At 28.4% G+C, this 22,744-nt stretch overlaps 1 protein-coding gene and 1 pseudogene across 1 annotated transcript; both read right to left on the reverse strand.

Annotated features, from left to right (window-relative positions):
- Nucleotides 1-9,485: 9,485 nt before the first annotated feature.
- LOC122859875 lies at nucleotides 9,486-10,713 on the reverse strand. Its single transcript, XM_044163558.1, has 2 exons — nucleotides 10,662-10,713; nucleotides 9,486-10,018 (listed from the first exon to the last, which is right to left on the reverse strand). The coding sequence occupies exons 1-2, from the start codon at nucleotides 10,711-10,713 to the stop codon at nucleotides 9,486-9,488; spliced, it is 585 nt and encodes a 194-aa protein (XP_044019493.1).
- Nucleotides 10,714-16,916: 6,203 nt separating this feature from the next.
- On the reverse strand, nucleotides 16,917-17,834 carry LOC122859562 (annotated as a pseudogene).
- Between the last annotated feature and the right edge of the window lie 4,910 nt (nucleotides 17,835-22,744).

Here is a 22,744-nt window from a genome sequence, read left to right on the forward strand (position 1 = left end):
GAATGACAAATGACATGAGAATGACAAAGAAAACCAAATAACCAATCAAATCTTAGGAAGATCGATGACAACTGTCCTTTTTATATAAGGATTCATGTCTCGATTTATATACCTTAGTACTCAAAAAATCTATTTCCTCGTATTCATCGAAAGTCATTATTAATAAGGACGAAAATTTTCAACCTTCTATAGTAACGGTCGATGGCTTAGGAGGATAGCGCACAAGGTTCAAAACGATAGATATAATATAGGTTTAGGTAGAGTCGTAGGTTCGAATCCCGCAGTCCAATTCACAGGGCATTACAATTTAGGGCTTTTTTCCTCCACTAGCAGCGCTTGTAGAGCTTTTGTATGTAAAATCTATATAAAAAAAATTTTACAAGTGCCATCAGCGGCAAAAAAAAGACCTAAATTGTAAAAAATTTGCCCTGTGAATTGGACTGCAGGTCAAGACAGCTAGGAACAAAAAAAAAAATAATAAAAAGAAGGAAATATATTACGTCTAATTACGGTAATTTTTATTTTCTATATAGAATCGAGCTCGACGCCGACATCGATTCGAGCGTCAAGCTCGGAAAATATACTCGTTTCGACGTCGAAACGAGGTTGGATTTCTACCTGGGTATAACGTAGATTGTATGTATATTATTAGAAATTTTCAATTATTCGCGAAAGCATAACTCAAAATATTAACTATTATAAATTGATGTGCTCTATTATTAAAACTAAACAGGTACAAAATCTTTTTCAATTTATCAGTTTTTCAAAAACTTGTATAATTCAAATATTACATTCATAAAAAATTTAATCTATAAATAACAAAAAAATTTTCTTTTTATTTATTTATTTATTTATTTGTTCATTTAGGCCTTTGACATTTCTTTTCTTTTGGGCTACATGATATAAATTATTATTACAATTACAGGTTACTTAATAATATGTATATAATTTCATATATATGTAAAGAGAATATATATTTGATAAGATGAAAATGTGGTAGTGATAATGGCCGTTGATGACTTTTTTATGACGATCTGCAATTGTGACAGAGTGCCATATGACTGACGATTCACAGTTGTAGTAGAGTGACACACAGACTTCCACGTAGATCCACGACCAGACGATCATCATTATATTGGTGTTTACGAGAAGAATGGTGCAATAGAAAACTCGAATCAGTAGTTAAACAAGGAGAGTTCTGGATCACCCCCTGCTGTGCTCTATTGTTCTTCGCGACGGGGGGCTCCACGGGTCTATTGTTCTCCTTAGGGGGGCTCCATGGGGGTCCACTGGTCTCCATAGGGGGTTCCATGTGGGGGTCTATTGTTTCACAGTGGGGTCAGCGGGGGGTCTATTATATACATAATAGCAGGTGGGTGTAGCTAAGGAAAAGATGTAGCTAAGGAAAAGATGTAGCTAAGGATGTAGCTATGGATGTAGCTAAGGAAGTGTAGCTAACGATGTAGCTAAGGAAGTGTCGCTAACGATGTGTAGCTAAAGATGTGTACCCGAGGGTATGTAGCTAAGGTTGGTAGCATGGTTTGTAGGTAAGTGTGTGTAAGAATTATTCATTTAAAATGTTGATAATGTAGAATTCCTATAAAATTATATGTCTATATTATCAACATTTTGATAGAGTAGAAATTTTTTTCAATTAATAATCGGGTAAAATCTAAAAAGTGAGGGGGAAAAGGAGTGGGGAAATAAGAAGTGGGGTGAGATAGTAGTATATAAGGCCATGCAGAATAGTTTGTAACCCTCTTGGAAACCATAACCTTATTGTTGAAAATTTTCAACGTACATCATAACCAGTTAGAACAAGTTTTGACAAGTTTAAACAAGTTTGAAATGCGTGCAGCAAGTGTTGGTCCATCAAGAGCATATAAAATGAGTATACAATTAAGGGTAAGTATATAATTGTTAAAGAAGAGGGGATTATCAGAAAATCTGTATGGTTACACATATTTTTCTTCAGTTCTTTTTTGATTGTCGTCGTTGAACGTGTTTAAGAAAAAAATAAAAAATGTCAGTATTCGTTGATTTTCAAGGTTTTGAAAAACCAACAGGTTTATTTGTAATTAAAGAATTAGCAATTCAACCGATTAGTCCTACCGGAGTAGTGATTGTAATACTTTTCAAAGCACCATGTTCAAAAAATCAATTACTTGAAGATTATCAACGTTCAATCACATAATCTGAAGAAAATTATCATGGGATACCATGGGATAGAGGTGATGAAATTTTTGATGAAGCAAACAACATTTTAATTGAAAAATTGAGTGAAAAAATTGAATATATTTTTGTAAAAAGAATAGATAGAAAAAATTGGTTACTAGCGATACTTCATGATAAAGCTGTAACAATAATTAATTTAGATGATTTGAGTTGTCCAGATTTACTTATCCTTCAATCACAAGCAGTTATTAAACATTCGATAGGACATCCAATGTGTAAAAACTATATATGTGCATATGAAAACGTACAGCACTATAAAAATTGGTTTATTAAAGATTTTTCTCTCCGTCCAAATGTTCGTGAATCTGTAATATTATTCTGTGCTGTTGAAAATTCATGGAACTTAACAGCAAAAGACATTGCTAAATTACCTGTAATGGCATTAATAAAATTTGCATCGTAAGAAATTGATGGAGTTTGGGATAAATTATCTGAAAAGCAAAAGAAAAATCAAATAGTTGCAGGTTGGAAAAGGTGTAAGGAACATCCAATGGAAGAATTTGATGATATAACTGGAATTTTTTTTTATACATATGTAAAAGATTGTGATAAATGTAAAAATAAGAATAAAAAAACATTTTAATTCTAAATCTCTAATGGCTTATTTTTTTTTATTTTAAATTGAAGAGTAAAATATAAAACTTGAACATGTTTAAAATTAATCAAATTATACAATAATATATTCTTAATTTATTGAAATAAAATATTTGCAAGTTGTATGGAAAACAGGTTTGGACATGTTGCAACCTGATGAAACCTGTTAAACTATTTCAATAGTTAACGAGATAATCGGTATTTTTTCTTCGAAAACTGGAAGACAGATGTTAATATTATAATCTCTTAATCTCTTTTTCATAAATTTTATGAAAGATTTTTTTAAATCCTGAAGACATAATCTCTTAATCTCTTTTCTCAGAATATTATATAGTTGTCATCCCTTCCATCGTTGATTCCTCGAAATAAATATCTGTTTAATTTTTCCTTCTATAAAGGGGGGGTTAAATTTTTAGGAAAGGGAAGTTTTTAGATGTGGTGGGAGAATCATTTCCAGTATATATAGAGGTGTAAAAAGCGTTTCTGACATAGTCAAAACTTAAACGTTTGCAACACTTGATTTGAGGTTAGAATAAAATGTGAGTATTGAAAATTTGGATTCAAATATTATTTTTATTTGCTTTTATTAATAGTTTACTTATTTTAATATTTTTTATTTCTTTTTAAGAAGATAAAATGGGTTTGGAAAATTTGAAAAAATTGGAAAAAGCAAAAGAATATTTATCAATTAAGAAATTACAAAATGGAAAAGTTTACGAAGTGACGAAAGTGCGTCAAGTGGATACGAAATATGGATTAGGAGTGACAGTTGAATTGAATAAAGTTGTTCAAGCTTTCCTTCCATTGAGATTTGTTGAACATTTTAAAACTGAGAAGAAAGACTATGAAGAATTTTCGGAAGCAGTCGAGAAAGGAATTCTGAGAATGTCTGTTTCAGGAGATGATAATAAATGTGGTAAATTTGATGAAAGTTTCAAAAAAAGAAATAATAAAAGAGTTGTTGAAGATTATGATGATGAAGAAGAAATTATAGATCATCCTGATTTTTATGAATAAAAAAAAAAGATGTGTGTTATTGTACGCACAGGGAAGTGAAACTTCTTTAGTAATTCTAATAAATAGTAATTAAAAGATCTCTCGTTGCATTAATATATTTTTGACTAGTTGTCTTTTTCGCTCTCCTTCCGAGTGAACTATTATGTTCATTCAGTCATTAACAATTATGATAGAAATTTTCAAATTTATTGATTAGTTATAATATTAAGGTTCTATGTAAATGAAATTCCAATTCAAAAACTTAACACAGAATATTATAATCTATACACTGGGAAAATTTTTGGTTGAAAATAAATAAAATTGTTCTTAATTTTAGCGGAAAACTGCTTGGCAATAAGTGGTTTAAAATAAAAAAAAAATTATTCATGTTAAACAGAAAATGATTTGTTTAGAGAAAAAAAAATTCTTGTTTAAAATAATAATTTCTTTATAACATTCAGACAGAGTCTTGTTAAAAACAATGAACGGTTTGTGTCAAGCAAAAAAAAAACTGCTAAACGTGAACCCCACTACTCGTTGACACAAGCACTATTATGATTATTATATTCCATAAGGTTCTCGTTACGAACGACAGAGGGATTTTTTTAAGCAAAAACCTGCTAAACGTAAACCCAGTACTCCTTGCCACGAACACTAATACGATTATTATAATAGAGTTGCGTCTCACTTTTAACGACAGAGAGATTTTTTTAAAGGTAAACACTGTTAAAATTATGTCATATTGTATTTGATTATTTAACAAGACTCTGTCTGAATGTTATAAACAAATTATTATTTTAAACAAGAATTTTTTTTTCTCTAAGCAAATCATTTTCTGTTTAACATAAATAATTTTTTTTTTATTTTAAACCACTTATTGCCAAGCAGTTTTCTGCTAAAATTCAGCAGAAATTTTTCACAGTGTGAAACTGTTAATAATTTAAACAATGTTCTCAGCAACTACCGAACCGATCATTGTGATTTTTTCTTTAAATCAAAGAGCTTATCACGGAGATCGTGATAGGCGTTTATTTGATTTCATATCTTAATAAACAACCGAGTTATTATTTATTATAAATAATAGCCGGTTACGCGGCAGAGGCAACAGGCGGCGCTTTGGTAGTGGGTGCTTTACACTCATACAATCACAGAGGTGGAAAAAGAGAGAGAACGCGCTATAGTCCCAAATGATTTATCTATTTGCATTTAAACATAATCGAAAAATTGAAAAAAAATTAACAATAATATTAGCTTAGGAATTATCAGACCGATAGATAAAAAGAAGTGTAGGTCAAAACAAGCTTAAAAATTTTGGTGAATATTCGGTTTAAATGAAATGTGTTATCAATAGAAAATGTGTAATGAAATGAAAATGTTAACGTTCAAAATAATGAAATTCAGTCCGTCAGTACATAATAATTTCTTTGTCGGATAACCTTGGTTTAGATTTCCTATTCTGTTTTGAATGATAATGAAAATGACAACGCGAAATTATTTAATAGATATCATCATACTTTATTAATTCATTCAAAAAATTGAAAAACAAAATTCTATTCAAATAATTAAGGTTGAAAGTAAACCCCATCGTCAAACAAAGTTTGGATCCAATAGTATGTAATCCGCATTGTAAAGAAAAACAAACTGATAATTAAAAAATAGTAGTAGTAAAAATTTTTTTAATGACAAGCGTAAATATGTATTCTGCCCCTATTCTTATGTGTTGAAGTTGTCAACTTTGACATTCATTATCTAAAAAAAAAACTAGCAGGAAAATTAAAAAAAAATACACTTTTATTTGCCACCAAAAAATCGAAAATTAAATAACGGGAAATTTATTTAACTTTCAACCTCAAGTTTGGAATAGGAATATTATTTAGAGCTAGCAAGTCTTTAATTCTTTTAAACAAATGATAACATCTCTGAAATTGTAAAAATAATCTCAAGCAAAGCCAAATTAAAAATAATCTCAGCAACTACCCAACCGATCATCGCGATTTTTTTTTTAAATAAAAGAGCTTATCTCGCAGATCGTTATAGGCGTTTATTCAATTTCCTATCTTAATAAACAACCGAGTTATTAATTATAGCCCGTTACGCACCCAAGTCAACAAGCGGCGCTTCGGTAGTGGCTGCTATGCACTTATAGATACAATCACAGAGTTGAAAAAAGAGAGATAACGCCCTATAGTCCCAAATGATTTATCTATTTGCGTTTTAACATAATCAAAAAATTGAAAAAAAATTAACAATAATATTTTTAAACTAACTAGCTTAGAGATCATCAAGCCGATAGATTAATAGAAGTGTAGGTCAAAATAAAGATGCACCCTGGTAGAAATATTTCTCCAACTTTCTTCCAACTTTTTTCCAACTTTTCTCAGCCATTTCTCCACCTCTTTACGAAAATGACCCATGGTTGGAGAAATGGTGGACAAATTTCTCCAACTTTTCTCCAACCAAAAATTTACTTCAACTTTTTTCCAACATTTCTCTAACCTGAAATTTACTCCAACTTTTTTCCAACCAAAAATTTACTCCAATTTTTTTCCAACTTTTTTCGAACCATGGGTCATTTTCGTAAAAAGGTAGAGAAAGTTGGAAAAAGTTGGAAAAATATTTCTACCAGGGCAAGCTTAAAAACTTTGGTAAATATTCGGTTCAAAGGAAATGTGTTATGTTAATATAAAATAAACTGTGTATTAAAATAAAAATATTTTTAACGTTAAGAATAATAAAATTCAGTCAGTGAGTACGTACTAATTTATTTAATGGATAACCTTGATTTAGATTTTCCATTAATTCTGTCTTTAATGATAATAAAAATGGCAGTGCGAAATTATTTAATAATTATCATTATACCGTATTATTTCATTCAAAAAAAGTTAATTTTATTCAAATAATTAAGGTTGAAAGTAAATTCCATTGTCTAACAAAGTTTGGGTCCGAGAGGGGTATTCTACATATGGTTATAGAAAATATTCTCAATGTCCCCCTGTCCAAAGTATAACCACTATACTAGCAGGTTCTTAGGAGTATATGTGTCTGTAATCTATCTGGATAGACACACACATACTACTACAGAAACAAGGAACACCATTTAAAATTATATGTCCACTGAATCCCTAGGAGAAAAGGGATCTATAACTGCTTTAATAATCCGTATTGTTAAATAGAACAATATGATTTGACTCAAATTTGATAGAAATTCTTTCAACTACAAGCGTTAATATGTGTTCTGTACCTATTACTAGGTGTTGAAGTTTCCGGTTTTGATATCAATTATCTAAAAAAAAAATGAGCACGAAAATTCTGGAAAATTCATCGGAATAGATGATTTTTCCGGCTTTCATTTGCAACCAAAAAATCGAAAATTGAATAACGGGAAATATATTCAACTCTCAACCGTAAGTTGGGAATATTATTTCAAGCTAGCTAGCTCCAATTTTTTTCAAACAAATGATAACATTCAAAAATTGTCAAAATAATCCCGAGCAAAGCCGGGTTAATCAGCTAGTTTTATATAAATATTTATTTATTGAACAACTAGTCAGCCGAACACTTCTATTACTATTTCATGTATACTTTTTATTCTATGTATATATATTCATGAAATACTGAGTTTTTTCAGTTGCTCTTTTATCTTCAGGATTTTTGTCGGGATGATATCTTTTAATATTTTCCCGATATATCAACTTTAGATGACTTAAGCTTCGAATATTATTGAATATTGAGTCAACAACAGCTTCGTAATCTGACATGTTACAGCCTGAAAATATAAATAAAATTAATACAAATTATAATGGAAATAAATTTGATTTTAATTTAGTAGCTATCTCCTCAATATTTGAATAAAAAAACAAAACGAACTATTTGATGTTAGAAAAATTGAATGTCAAATATTGATCGATTTTTTCAACATCTTTTTTATGAGCGAATTAACGACAAACACATGATAGTGCATCATCGCCGCCACCACCACCACCGTGTATTTGTTCTATTATGATTGCTGCTGTTTATATATGATCAATATTGTTGTTGTTATTTTGATTTCCACTCGGTACATCATTTATTAAATTATTATTTACTCCTGTTGTTGTTGTTTCATGGAATGATTCAATATTTAATCATCTGTTTCATTTTTTTGTCCTTAACAAATTCATTCAAGATCTTGAATTTATTTCGATCATGGCAAGCACGATCATAACAAGCACAAACACTTGAATAACCACTATCTTGTGTATTATTTGATTATTGGACAGATTTATTTCAAATACTCATTATTTGATTTAAAATATTATTAAAACTACCAGTACAAGTCTCATGAAAATTACCAGACATTGTATAGGATTTAGTCGTATTTTAAATTTTACTGATTTGGGATTACCAGTACATTTATCAGATGTTTTTGATAATATTTTAGTGTCATTAAATGTCTCTTGAAATCCTATACAATCTAAAATACGATCTTTACTATCTTTACGTTCATGTAGTACCAAATTTTATCCACATATTATTTATTGTTGTTTGGTATTGTGATTATGATGTTGCTGTCGTATTATGTCAAGCACTTAAATGACCACTATCTTGTGTATTAATTGTTTATTTAACAGATTTATTTTAGATACTCATTATTTGTTTAAAAATATTATTATAACCACCATTACAAGTCTCATCAAAATTATCAGACATTGGTATAGCACCTCGTCGTATTTTAATTTTTACTGATTTACGATTACCAGTACATTTGTCACATTTTTCTGCTAATATTTCAATATCATTAATTGTTTCTTGAAATCCTATACAATCTAAAATACCATCTTTACTATCTTTACGTTCACGTGGTACCACATTTCATCCACATATTATTTATTGTTGTTTGGTATTGTGATTATGATGTTGCTGTCGTATTATGTCAAGCACTTAAATGACCACTATCTTGTGTATTAATTGTTTATTTAACAGATTTATTTTAGATACTCATTATTTGTTTAAAAATATTATTATAACCACCATTACAAGTCTCATCAAAATTATCAGACATTGGTATAGCACCTCGTCGTATTTTAATTTTTACTGATTTACGCTTACCAGTACATTTGTCACATTTTTCGGCTAATATTTCAATATCATTAATTGTTTCTTGAAATCCTATACAATCTAAAATACCATCTTTACTATCTTTACGTTCACGTGGTACCACATTTCATCCACATATTATTTATTGTTGTTTGGTATTGTGATTATGATGTTGCTGTCGTATTATGTCAAGCACTTAAATAACTTTTATCTTGTGTATTATTTGTTTATTCAACAGATTAATTTTAAATACTCTTTATTTGATCAAAAATAACATAATAAATTATATATTGTATATAATAAAAGTTTTAACCTTAATATTCACCTTTGTCTCTTGAATCTTTCATGGAACTAAAATTTTGAAACAAATTTTTTCGTATCGTTGTCAAGGGAATAAATAAATAAAACAAAATAAAAAATAATTTAAAATTACTTACCTTCATACCGTTACTTTCGTTGCATCCATTTTTTGTTTTTTTTTTTTACTGCCCATTCTAAAGAAGTTTCACTTCAAAAATATGTTTTGAATTTTATATTGTGTATTTTCTTTTATTTATTCTTCCTATTACATTTTGAATCATTAATTAATATAATTTTCTAATAATACCACTAATTGGTTTATATTCCAATATACGATCATGAATTATTAAACAGTATGCTGATGTGTCCGCTGGAAAGTTTTTTTTTAATTCAAATTCTAAACGTTCATCAACGGGTCCGCTTTTTAACATTTCATTTTGTCTACTACAATCAATCACAATAAAAGGTAATTTTGATTTGAATATTTCTTTTGAAATTAAAAATTGTTGTTGATTTCCATAGTATGATTCACTAAAATTTGCATACATTTCATATAATAATGCAAACTGATTTTTATTTATATCGAGATTCAAATTTCTATAAGGATAAATTTGAGAATTTAAATGTAATTTAACATCACTAATATTGCAATGATCAAAGTTGTTAGCATTTTTATTCCATTGATTTTTTTTATTTGTTTGAAAAACAAGGATAACATATCGAGGTTTTCCTAATTGAGATGCAGTTTTTATGGTCCAAATTTGTTTATTAGTTCTTGGTAAAAGTGGATATTCATATAATTCCCATGATCGAAATCCTATAGAGATTAATGGATGTTTTTGAATATCATCATTTCAATTTTTTGTTCATTTGATAACATGACATATGGTATAAGCCACTCTATTTTCATAATATTGATGTCAATTTGTTCTTCGGCAACGACTGTATCATCGCTTGGAATTATTGAATTGATATCATTACGTGAACGTATCAGAATAATTTCATGTTTCGCATTTACAATAATTTTTTTATAATCTTCAGCGAATCCTAGAACCATTTTCAATGGTATACATACATCAAAATATCCATCAGTATTTGTCAACTGTACATTTTCATCGATACTCATCCATCCAGCATTTTCCAAGTTAGTTGACGAATTAATTGAAAGATAATTTTTAATGGAATCGTAACACCAACATTTTTTGATTTATCAACTTCTATACCATTAATTTCATATCGAATTTCATCAAACATATGACACATTGCATTGTGAACTAATTTAACTTTTGTTGGAGCTGTTTGAGTATTTTTTTTACTTATTTTACCACTTATATGTAAAAAACTTTTTGATGGAAGAATAAATAAATCTTGATTTTGAATAGTAATCCTTATTTCATCGCTATTATTAAAACTTGATGATCCATAAGGTTGGTGTGCATGAATTTCATAATGCGAAATACTTTCATTAAACTGAACTGGTGAATTGATTGCTAATACACTTTCATCAACCATTTTCACTTACATGAACAGTTAAAACAAGAAATATTTACCCAATCGAATTTCCACTTCCAACTCCAAAATTTTTTACTTTTAATCCGAGACTTTTTAGGAATTTGGTATTCTGAGGTGTTAACTCCTTCGCTGTTCGATGATGAATGACTGATGGAGTCCATTTCGATGTTTTATATGCAAATCCTCTTTTAATTTTATTATTATTATAATTATTGAATACTAACACCATTATCCTGACTTTATATGGAGCCTCACTGTAATTGTTTCACCACGAAAGTTAACAAAATGACCGTCTTGATCTACAATTTTTATTTGTAGATAATCAATTGTTTTTACTGTTACTGGTAGATATATTGGATTAGTTGAATTTGTTCTCTTTAAATACGATGTTACTTATTCCAGAAGGATGTTTTTCCATATTTGTGACTTCTTTGGGGTATATTAATACTTAATTACTACAATTCATCCCTGGATCAGGAGATTCGAGACGCTATCTTAGACGCCAATTTCAGCGCCATTTATAAATAAATTTTTTCTTTACACACATAATTAGTACATAAATAGCTCGTAACCCTAAGCCTTAGTCAATCAGGATTACATAATAAATGAAAAAAATATGCCAGCTTATCAATTTTTTTTTTTAATTCTCAGTAAGTGAAAAATTTTATATTGATCTACTTACGGTTTATTTATAATTAAATATTAATCTGACAAAAAAAATAATAAGATGTAATATGTTCCTCCTTTAAAGACTTTGAAAATGCAATTTTTTTTTAAAGATTATCGTTATAAACAAAATACTTATATGCAATGTAATTACCAATTAATTCAAAAAGTAGCATTTGGTAACGACAATTGTCTGTTTTTCGAATGAAACGGAAATAGTAGCATAAAAAATCATTGGAAATTAGTTGTAGAGTTTTTTATAACCTTTAAAACAAGCACAATATGACGTCTATATCTTTAAATTTGGCCAAGTTATGACTGTTTTCAGTTGATACCGCGCTTTGGTCGTGCGTGATTTACCTAATAAAATATTATAATTAGATGTTTCAATAAAAATCGGAAAAAAAAAATTTTTAATCGATTTTGTCATTTTCATTGAGAACAAAAATTTTCATGCACTGCATCTTTTTCCGATTTTTATTGAAACGTCACAACGGCATAATTGATTTTTATTGGAATAAATCACGACCAAAGCGCGGTATCAACTGAAAACAGTCATAACTTGGCCAAATTTGAAGATATAGACGTCATATTGTGCTTGTTTTAAAGGTTATAAAAAACTCTACAACTAATTTTCAATGAGTTTTTATGCTACTATTTCCGTTCCATTCGAAAAACAGACAGTTGTCGTTACCAAATGCTACTTTTTGAATTAATTGGTAATTACATTGCATATAAGTATTTTGTTTATAACGATAATCTTTAAAAAAAAATTGCATTTTCAAGGTCTTTAAAGGAGGAACATATTACATCTTATTATTTTTTTTGTCAGATTAATATTTAATTATAAATAAACCGTAAGTAGATCAATATAAAATTTTTCACTTACTGAAAATTAAAAAAATCAATATTACAGTTGCTGAAGCAACTGTGCCTTCCCTTCGGGGGGAATTTTAATTTCAATTTTTAGTCTATTGAAAATTGAGGTAATGAATAAAAATGATTCGTGAATAGAAATATTTATTTTTTATTGTTATAATGCGTAAAGTTTATTTAATTTTCGTTCATTTTGCTTGTTTCATCTAATGGGTCATCTTCATTTCCGGAATCGCTTTCTTTTACCTTTTTAAATTCCTTGTTTTTATTTATTTTGTTGTACCATGATTTTACTCTGTGAATGTTTAAAATCTAGTTATAAATTTCCATATTATATTTTATTTCTTTTACTTTACTTTTTCCCCTTTGTTGAATTAGGATTTAGTGTTTTTGTCGTTGTCGAAGTCGTTGTTAAGTTTTTAATCTTTTTATATTTATTTTTTTTCAATTCTTTCAGTGCTATCACGTCACCCTTTTTTCCCTCAAAACTTTCTGCCTCTTCATTCCACATATTTAATTCAATCTGAAATATATATTTTTTAGTAAATTTAGTATCTTTAGTTAGTTTTTTTTTCATCTAAATTTGATTTTAATTCGTAATCACTGCCGTCTGCTAATGATATTGTTCTTTTTCTTAATAACCGTCCCGTCATTGAATATATAAATTCTACTTCCTTCAGTGCTATTATGATTGCGATTATATCTATAAAAAATCACTACCAGTATTAATAATATTGTTTTTTTTTTATTTAAAAATAATTTAACCTGTAAATGAATTATTCGGTAAATGTACGATTTCTTTTATTTTTCTAAACTCGGAATTAATTTTTGGAATATTTTCATTCTCGTCTTCGTCTTCCAAGTTTATACTAGACTCTACCGGTATCATTATTTCTTTATTATTTATCGATGGGTATATTTCATTAACTTTTCTCACTAATCCTTCAGTGATTGTATATATTTTGTTTATCTGTAACATAGAATAATTGATTATTTCAATAATCATTCATTTTAAAACATTTTTTGTTTGATAAATTTCATTGATAACTGTACTTCAATTAATCCATGATATTTATTTGCAGCTTCTCCAAAAAAAATACACCTTATTTATCGCTTTCATCACTTATGTCGATCGTAAATTTTTTGCCTGTTCCTCGTTCGTTTTTCCATTCTTTTATCTCACTTTTATGTATAATTTGTGCTCGAACTGTATCACTGTATTTGAATTTTTAATTTAGTTTTTACCTTATGCTTATTATATTTATTTCTTATTTTTTATTTACCATATTGTGTTTATTTTTAAATTTGCTATTTTTGTAATTTTTCTTTTCATCGTTGTATCTTTTGTTGTGTTTTTTTCATTTAGTTTAATTCTTTTTTCGTCATGTTTTGGATTATCCCCTTCTTGTTTTCTTTTACCCACTTTGATTATATTGGCTGTTGATTTTAAAAAATTCCCTTTGATCTGTTTACAAATTGGTTAAAAATGATCAATGTTTTCTTTTTTTTTTTTTATTGATTCATTAATGTGAAGTTGTTCTATCGTTTTTGTTTTTTATTTTTATGTCAGAAATTGTGGTTACTGTATGTTGTAAATGAATTGTAACTGAATTGTAACTGGAATGGATCAACATTACTATATTTTAGGTGATCATTATGTTGACATCTCTGATATCAATTTGACATTTTATAAATAAAAAAAAATTGAAGATTTTTGTTTTGGATATTGGTCATCTTTCATCCTTTTTTTTTTTAAATAAATATTTTCAGGGAAGGGAGGGTGAAGGGGTAGGAGGAGAGTGGGGAGGGAAAGGAGGGGGGGAGGGGTAGTAATTTATATTTTCCCATATTTATCGTGTTTTTCTTTATATTCAGTGATTTTTCTTTTAAATTTCTCATATTTATCGTATTTTTCTTTATATTTAGTGATCTTCCCATGAAATTTTCGTATATTTTCCTTCATATTTACGTGATATTTTCCCATATTTATCGTGTTTTTCTTTATATTCAGTGATTTTCCCTTTAAAATTTCTCATATTTATCGTATTTTTCTTTATATTCGGTGGTTTTTCTCGATATTTTCATATATTTTTCTGTATTTTCCTTTATATTTACTGATATTTTCCCATTTTTATGGTATTTTCTTTTATATTCAGTGATTTTTCTTTATATTTACCAAATTTATCGTATTTAGATTAATTAAGGGACTTAGAATATTTTCGGGGGGGGGGTCTACCATGGTTGGGGGGGGGGGGTCAGCTGAAAAGCGAAAACAATAGGAAATTAAAATTCCCTAATAATAATAATAATAATAATAATAATAATAATAATAATAATAATAATAATATTCATAATATATATATATTTATAAAAATCGATGTGTCGGTAATATCAATTTTTATTGAGATAATTAATCTATGAAAATTTATTGTTTTTTATTTTAATTTCGTACAACATTCAAATTAGTGTATAAAGTATTATGTCGGTCATATCAATTTCTCTTGAGAGTAATAATTTATGATAATTTATTATTTTTTATTTTGTAAAATATTTAAATTAATATATGGAATTATGTTGGTAATATCAATTTCTCTTAACAAGTAGTTTATGAAAATATTTTTCTTTATTTTAATTTTGTCAAAGATTTAAATTAATCTATGAAAATATCATGTTTATAAAATCGATTTCCTTCAAGTGTGAATTTCGTTTTTTCTTATTTAATTTTTCATTACATAAAAATAATACTAATTGCTCTCATGTAAAGATGAATCAATTTATGATTAACAGATGTTTTTTTTTTCTATTCAAGTTTTTATAAAGCATTTAAATTAATAAATTTATGAAGTAAAAACAGTAAATTCTTTTTCCAAATATAAGAATTAATTTCATCTTGAATTTTGTAGATATGATAATAAATATATCTCAATTATAATAATAACAATAAATATAATATAACAAAGAGATAATCGTAGTGAATTTTTTTTTTACCTTTTAATTACATGAAAAAATTTTCAGTAATTTATTTTAATAATTAGTAATGAATAGAAATTGTCATCTAGAAAATATTGTTAAATTATTTCATTCAAAAATACAAACAAGTGAACACACTTTGTGTGTGTGTGTGTGTGTGTGTGTATTTATTAATATTTCCCATACATATCTATCATAAAGAAAAAATAATTATTAAAAAAAGAATAATTAAGAATATTCAAATTTATAATAACAATCACATTCTTCAGTATCAGATTAAAGTTTGAATTCAAATATTTATCAATTATAGTTTTTTCAAAATTATGTAATACATGTTTGATAAATTGTAAATACATATTATTATTGATAGTCAATCTAGTTGGAAGGGATGAAAATATATTTAATCATAAGTGTGTAAGTGCATCTATACATGAATTATATGAAAGTGATAATGAAAAACATAAACTTGTACATTCAGCTATATGTACGCCCCTGACTATACAGTATATAAACTCCTGAACACTATACACTTACCTCTCATGAACTACTATAGACATTTAGTTGTGTTTCCCGTCGCATGGTGCATGCAAGTATCTTCCGACTTGATTGAGGGATGGCACATATACACAAAGTCATATGATAAAAATTTAAAAATATTTAAATAATAAAAAAATATTAGATATTTACTACTTATTATATCTTAATGAAAAAGATAGTTTGGTGAGGTACCTAACGGAACAGTGCAACCATGTAATAACCGTTAAATAACGGTTCGTTGAGAGTTGCAAGTTGCGCAAATGAAACCAAAAACCATAAATGAACCGTTATTGAACCCACTAAAAAAGGTTCATTTTCGGTTATCGGCAAGAAATTTTGCAACCATAAAAGAAACGTTTAATAACCGTTTAAATAGAGTTTGAATTTAAGATAAATGAACTAAAACCATGAATGAACCGTTATTGAACCCACTAAAAAAGGTTCATTTTCGGTTATCGGCAAGAAATTTTGCAACCATAAAAGAACCGTTTAATAACCGTTTAAATAGAGTTTGAATTTAAGATAAATGAACTAAAACCATGAATGAACCGTCATTGAACCCACTAAAAAAGGTTCATTTTCGGTTATCGGCAAAAACCATAAAAGATTTCATTCAATTACAGTTCAAGTAGAGTTTCGATTTAAGAGAAATGAACCAAAACCATAATTGAACTCACCAAAATGGGTTTATTTCCGGTTACTTAACAGAGCAATCAAAAGCCATAATTGAACTGAAAACAAACTCACTAAATTATGTAAAATAACCCTGGTGGAAATATTACTCCGGCATTTCTCCGTTTTTGGCCCATTTCCGGAGAAATTACTCCGGCATGAGGTTGATGGCGGAAAAATTACTCCGGCATGAAATTGATGGCGGAGAAATTATTCCGACATGAGGTTGATGGCGGAAAAATTACTCCGGCATGGAATTGATGGCGGAGAAATTACTCTGGCATGAGATTCGTATTTCTTTTATTCTTTCTTACATAGAAACATATCTTTGAGTTATGGCATAAGAGCCTACACATACATAGCAGAAAATAAAAAAATAAACAAAGTATTTAATAGAAAAATAGTGAAAATGCTCACGATATTGGAAAGCGTATTTTAGGAGTAATTAGACCTTCAATTTTGTTTGCTGTTCCAGTCTTTGATTGTATTCGTGGCATGGTCGTAGAACCACTTCGCTATCTTGTTGAAAACTTATTGTCTTCATAAGTTGCTGCTGCTCTAACTTTAGCTTTATCATCTTTTAATAAAACTTGAAATTCTGGTACAAGATCAGTTTTAGTTATTTCAGGACCAACTGCTTTTTGAAAATCTGTAAATTTATCATCAACCATATAACGTACATGCCATGATAAATCAGTATCACATTGACGTAATTTTGGCATAACAAAATGTTCAACATCTTCTTGTTGTAATAATGTTGCAATACTAACACATGTATCAACAGCTAATAAACAAACAGAATCTTGTTCATCTTGGGCAAGTATAACAAACATTGGAATTAAATCAGATTTTAAATATTCAATTTCAACAACTTTTGCAAATTCTCCCAACTTCGATGATGCTGAAGATCGCCCCATTGGTGTATCATGTTGACATAAATTACAAAAATGATTTCTTAATTCAGCTTTTGTTGCTGTACTTACACGTCGATAACATACACTTAATTAACCACATTTCGATGTTCTTGACGTAAACCAATCACCAGATGCCAAACGTTGTACCAATGGAACAAAATGCATCAACTCACTACGAGTATGTTCAGCACTAAGTGCCAATGCAATCGTTGAAAGTTTTTTGATTGAATTCAATCGCAGCTATACAATAAAAATATATTCATTAATTCAAATAAAATGAATTGGCTATCATATTTACATTCAAAACAAATAGTCGGTCAACTGATGATGAAATTATAATAAAAAAAAACCGCCGCAGTTGTAACCTCATTGGTACAAACACTTGCTGACTAAGATCGAGTTCTTATTTTTTTTAAAACTTTAAACTAAAAAAAAACTTTGGTAATATTTGAAAAATAATAATGATTGTACTTACTTGTAAATTTTCATTTTATAATTTATCGATCAAAACTCAATTGGATAAAGACTGTCGTCCGTTGGGTGCTTCCATTTTGCTCAACCACAAATTTATCCAAGCGGAATTTATTTATTCTTAGTGTTTTAATATAAGCCCTGTGCACAATATTGTTTTTTTTATTATTTTATTTCTTTATTTATATGATTTTCTATTGTCTTATACACTAGGGCACAACACTACAACTTTTTTCTTTGAACAAGATGAAGTATGAAAACAATCTACGTGGCTGGCTTCTTGCTACGGATTATTATTTATTAGAGGCTTTCTTAGTTTTTTTCGCGGCGGACGACCGCCAGAAATACCACTTCCACTACTCACCGTAACTACTCTTATAAATGTGTGCGCCACTGTAACACTCGCACATATATAAGAGTAGCGACGGCGAGCAATGGAGGCCGTATTTCTGGCAGCCGTCCGCCGTGAAAGAAAACCCCAAATATAACTATGTAACAAGCGTTGATCGAAAATGCATTGGATAATAAAAGTGAACTTGACAATTTTTTTTTTTCAATAAAGCATGTGTAATTGTAATTCAATAAAGATTGTGTATGTGCAAGGTTGCATGTGGTTCTTCATAAACCAAAAGAACACAAAAGAATAGATTGTCATATCATAAAAATGTTCAACCGATGAAAAATACTTTTAGTTTGTCTGCTCAAAAAAAGTCAAACGGATAATTTATTAATGACAATTATAATATTTTCTCCGCCATCCATCCCATGCCGGAAAAATTTCTCAACCATCAATCTCATGCCGGAGTAATTTCCCCATCATCAACCTCATGCCGGAGTAATTTCTTCGCCACCAACCTTATGCCAGAGTAATTTCTCCGTCTCCAATCTCCTGCCGGAGTGATTCCTCCGAAAATAGGTCAAAAACGGAGTAATGCCGGAGAAAGCTGGAGTAATGGCAGAGAAATAATTCTACCAGGGTTGGTACGAAAAGTATTCGATCTCCTTCCGAGTGCGAGCAAGCTATCTTAGCAAATAATGGGTACCACGTCACTTAATTAGTTATCCCAAAGTATTATCCAATAAAATAGAGTATCGTTCTTCCAATGCTGATGGGAACACTGAATTTTCCAACTGCGTCGTAAGAATTGAAAGAATTGGTTTTGGAATAATTGAAAGTATTGTAGAGTTCAAAGTCGACAGGGTTCAATGGGTTAGCGGATAAATAATAAATTTATTAGAAAAGTCAAAAAAAGCTTTTCAGGCTGGCTTCATATATGATGTTGTTGATGTTAAAAAAAAATGTTTTGTGAAGTCGAATTAGCCATTAGTTTCAGCAATCGCTATTTATATGATTTTTGGTTTTAGAGCTTTGAAGTTGAGTAATTGTTGGGAAATTAATTGAATATGTCAGACGGACTGAATAGAAGAGTAGGTATTTTTTCAACGCTGCTTATTATTTAACAAAACTTATTTTTTTATGTAAAACAAATGAACAATGTCGTAACGAATCAATAAATACACCAGTGTTTTGTAAATAAAAAATTGGAACAAATTCATGATATTGTTATAATTAATAAAAATTATTAATGTTTACATTAAGTATCTATATCATTTTTTCCCAAAATAATCATAAACCGCTCTATAATAACTTATAACTTCATAGTAACCGTTAAATAACCTAAAGATAACCATTACTTAACTACCGAATAAATTATCAGTTTGAACGGTTATAGAACCCTAAAATAACCGTTAGAAATTTGTTAAAAAACCGTTCGATAATGGTTGCAAACGCGCAACATGCAACCGTTTATAGAGTTATTTAACAGTATACTAACGGCTATTGAGCCATTAAATAACCTGAAATGAACCAAACCAACGAATAACCATTAATGAACCAAGAAAAATTGTTGCACCATTCCGTCAGGGGTAACTCTATTAATAATAATTGAAATGGTATTGAATGATGAAGCATTTCAGAATATCAAAATAATAATCACATAATTATTAAACTTTGATTACAGACCTAGTTCATAAAGATCTCACTTTGATGCTTACAAATAATAATATTATCAATAATAATGATAATAATAATATTAAATGATAATAAACTCCAATGTATTTAAAATAAAAATAACATTATTTATACGCATATTTACATTGATAAAAGTAAAAATACGATAACCATAATGATAATAATAAAATAATAAATTAGAAAATTTAATTTACTGATACAATAATAAATAATTATTTATTATTTAAAGCGATATAATATTATTTCATTTGATAATTAAATTAATTAATAATTCAATTGCTAAGTAATTTAATTTGATATAATAATAAATAATTATTCATTATTTAATGCGATATAATATTATTTCATTTAATAATTTAATTAATTAATGATTTAATTTCTAAGTAATTTTATTTACATTGTGAATATTTGCTATAAAAATTGTGCTTAGCCTTTTCCTAAGAACACATTTATCCCTGAGTTACAGCTTTACCGTTTTATTTTAAGAAAAAAATAAGAAAAAATTACATAAAAGCCTTTATTTTACTTTAACAAATTAAAATAAAAAAAAGTTGTGACGTAGGCAAAATTGTAATTTGCGGGATAAATTAAAAGTGCAAGCCACTGGCCCAGGAGATCTTATATAGAATGGAGCTAAGGAATTGATGCAGCTTACCATTGAATTTCTTTGGCTACATTAATTTTTTAGCTACATCTTTTTCTTAGCTACTGCTTTTCTTTGGTATTTTTATTTATTAAAATAAATTGCATTTATTTTATATTTGTTAAATAAATTAAAATACCAAGGAAAAGCAGCAGCTGAGGAATAGATGAAGCTAAAAAATTAATGAATAATGTTGCTTACCACATATTTTCTTTGGCTGCATCTATTCCTATAGTTAATAATTAATTTCAATGGCAATCAACACTAATTAAAATTGTATTATACAATGAATATTTTAGAAAAAGTTTCTTAGAACAGAGAAAAGAATACTTCCATTCTGAAACATAATATCCATAACATAAACATCATAAAATAATAAATTCGAGTTTTGAGGTTATTCAAAGCAAGAAGGCAGTTCTTATCGCATTGAAAAAAAAAAAATTTTTAAAGGTTTTGGATTTAAAATGTTTTGAAAGTATATAAAAATAGTGATGATAAAAATGTGCCTCCAAAAAAAAGGCGTGCTTTTGTGCCACCTTTCATAGAAATGTGCCTCGAAAGGGACATTTGTGCCTCATGTGGCAACGCTGCTTCTATGTCAGTTTTTATTATTATATTATTATTACCATGTATCAAAATAGCGCCTAATTTTTTTTTAATTTTTTTTTTTATCCAGCAAATTATTCAACTTTATACTTTAAAATTTTGATATTTTTTTGGATATTTCACGTCTTTTGATTATTAAAGGTATGATGAATAACAGGTATAATTAAAAATTGAGGCTTTTTGGGGACATAAATCGTAAATTTATGTTTTGTTTTTATTTCACTTATTTTGTTTAAACCAATAATATATTATATTTGTAATTCGTCTACATCAAATTAACCGAGAATACCATAATAAATAATAATCGAATACTAATTTTCTTGAATATAAAAATTAAAAGGTGTATACATGTATAATATGTATATATGCATGCTTTGAATAAAGAGAAAAAAAACAAAGTCTGCTATACCATCAATGATAAATAACTAACACATGCAGCTGCATAAACACACGTATATGCATGAAGAGAAAAATTCAGGAGAAGGGATAGGCACGGGGTATGGCGCGACGTATCCGAAGAAATGTGGACATTTCAACTTCAAAATTCATTTTTTAGTAAGATTTGTTACCTGGCTTTTATTGAGTTGTATATCTTTTTTAATATTTGGTAGAAAAAATCGAGAGTCGGCTCATTAGAAAGAGAGGCATCGATATATATAATGAAACTGTTTTTAGTTTTTTTTTTAAACAAATAATTAGAACGACATTTGATAAATTAAAAACGACGACGTCACGGACCACTGACTTAAAATACTTATACCCGGTAAGAGTCTCGCTTTTAAAAAATTGAGGCGAGACTCTACCGAGCCTCTTGATAATTATAAATAAATATATATATATATATATATATGTTAAGTGGCTAGAATGGTGACATTTTTTGGTACCAAGTGGCTAGTTTGGTGACTTCTGTCTAGATTGGTGACTGTCACCGATCTATACAGTTCTTGCCTTAATTCTAGAAACTCCTTTGATTCATTATTTTGTGGACATTGATTCAATATTAAGATCGCATATATGTTTTTTCAACTAGGAGAATAGTCCTGAATCAATAGATCTGATGTAAATGCTGTCAGAGAAGCTCAGTACCCGAATATAGATGGATTTATATATATTATAATTAAGTGTTAGAAAATGAATAATATCTTAAGAAAATGATTAGATGTCTTCAAATTGAATAACTGGAACAACTACATGTGGTTATCAGTGCAAACTGAATAAGTTTCTCTATTCTAGAAGAGTAAATAGTGAGAGTTACAAAAGCAGCCGAATCAGTACCATTCGCTTGGTTTGGTAACAGTTACAAAACTGGACGGAATATATAATGTGTATACTTTGGTAGCACCATAAAATATATTGAATGGCTAGATTGGTGACTCTAAATATTTTGAAAAATTTAGCGTTGAAAAATTTATCAAAAAAATGTAATTCCGCCAGAAGACTGTATTATTACAAATGGCTTAGATAATTAATAGAAAAATTTCAGTGTTAACTTGACGAAACTCGGAAAAAAATTAAGAATCCCTGTGGTCCAGAAGTTGGGGCGTTTTCCCGGTATGCTCAAAAATCGGGTTCGAATCTCGGCAGGGGAACTTCTTATTTTTTCAATTTTTTTTTTTTTTTTCGAATAGCTCAAATGACGAAAAA

The sequence above is a fragment of the Aphidius gifuensis genome, linkage group LG6 (genome assembly GCF_014905175.1).
Source record: "Aphidius gifuensis isolate YNYX2018 linkage group LG6, ASM1490517v1, whole genome shotgun sequence".
NCBI classification, from domain to species: domain Eukaryota; kingdom Metazoa; phylum Arthropoda; class Insecta; order Hymenoptera; family Braconidae; genus Aphidius; species Aphidius gifuensis.

Bases quoted from the DNA above. Each gene is read 5' to 3' on its own strand.
- LOC122859875 (XM_044163558.1), bottom strand. From the start codon at position 10,713: ATGGTTGATGAAAGTGTATTAGCAATCAATTCACCAGTTCAGTTTAAT. The intron at 10,019-10,661 runs GTATTTCGCATT...TAATCTCTATAG, and splicing joins ACCAGTTCAGTTTAATGAAA to GATTTCGATCATGGGAATTA.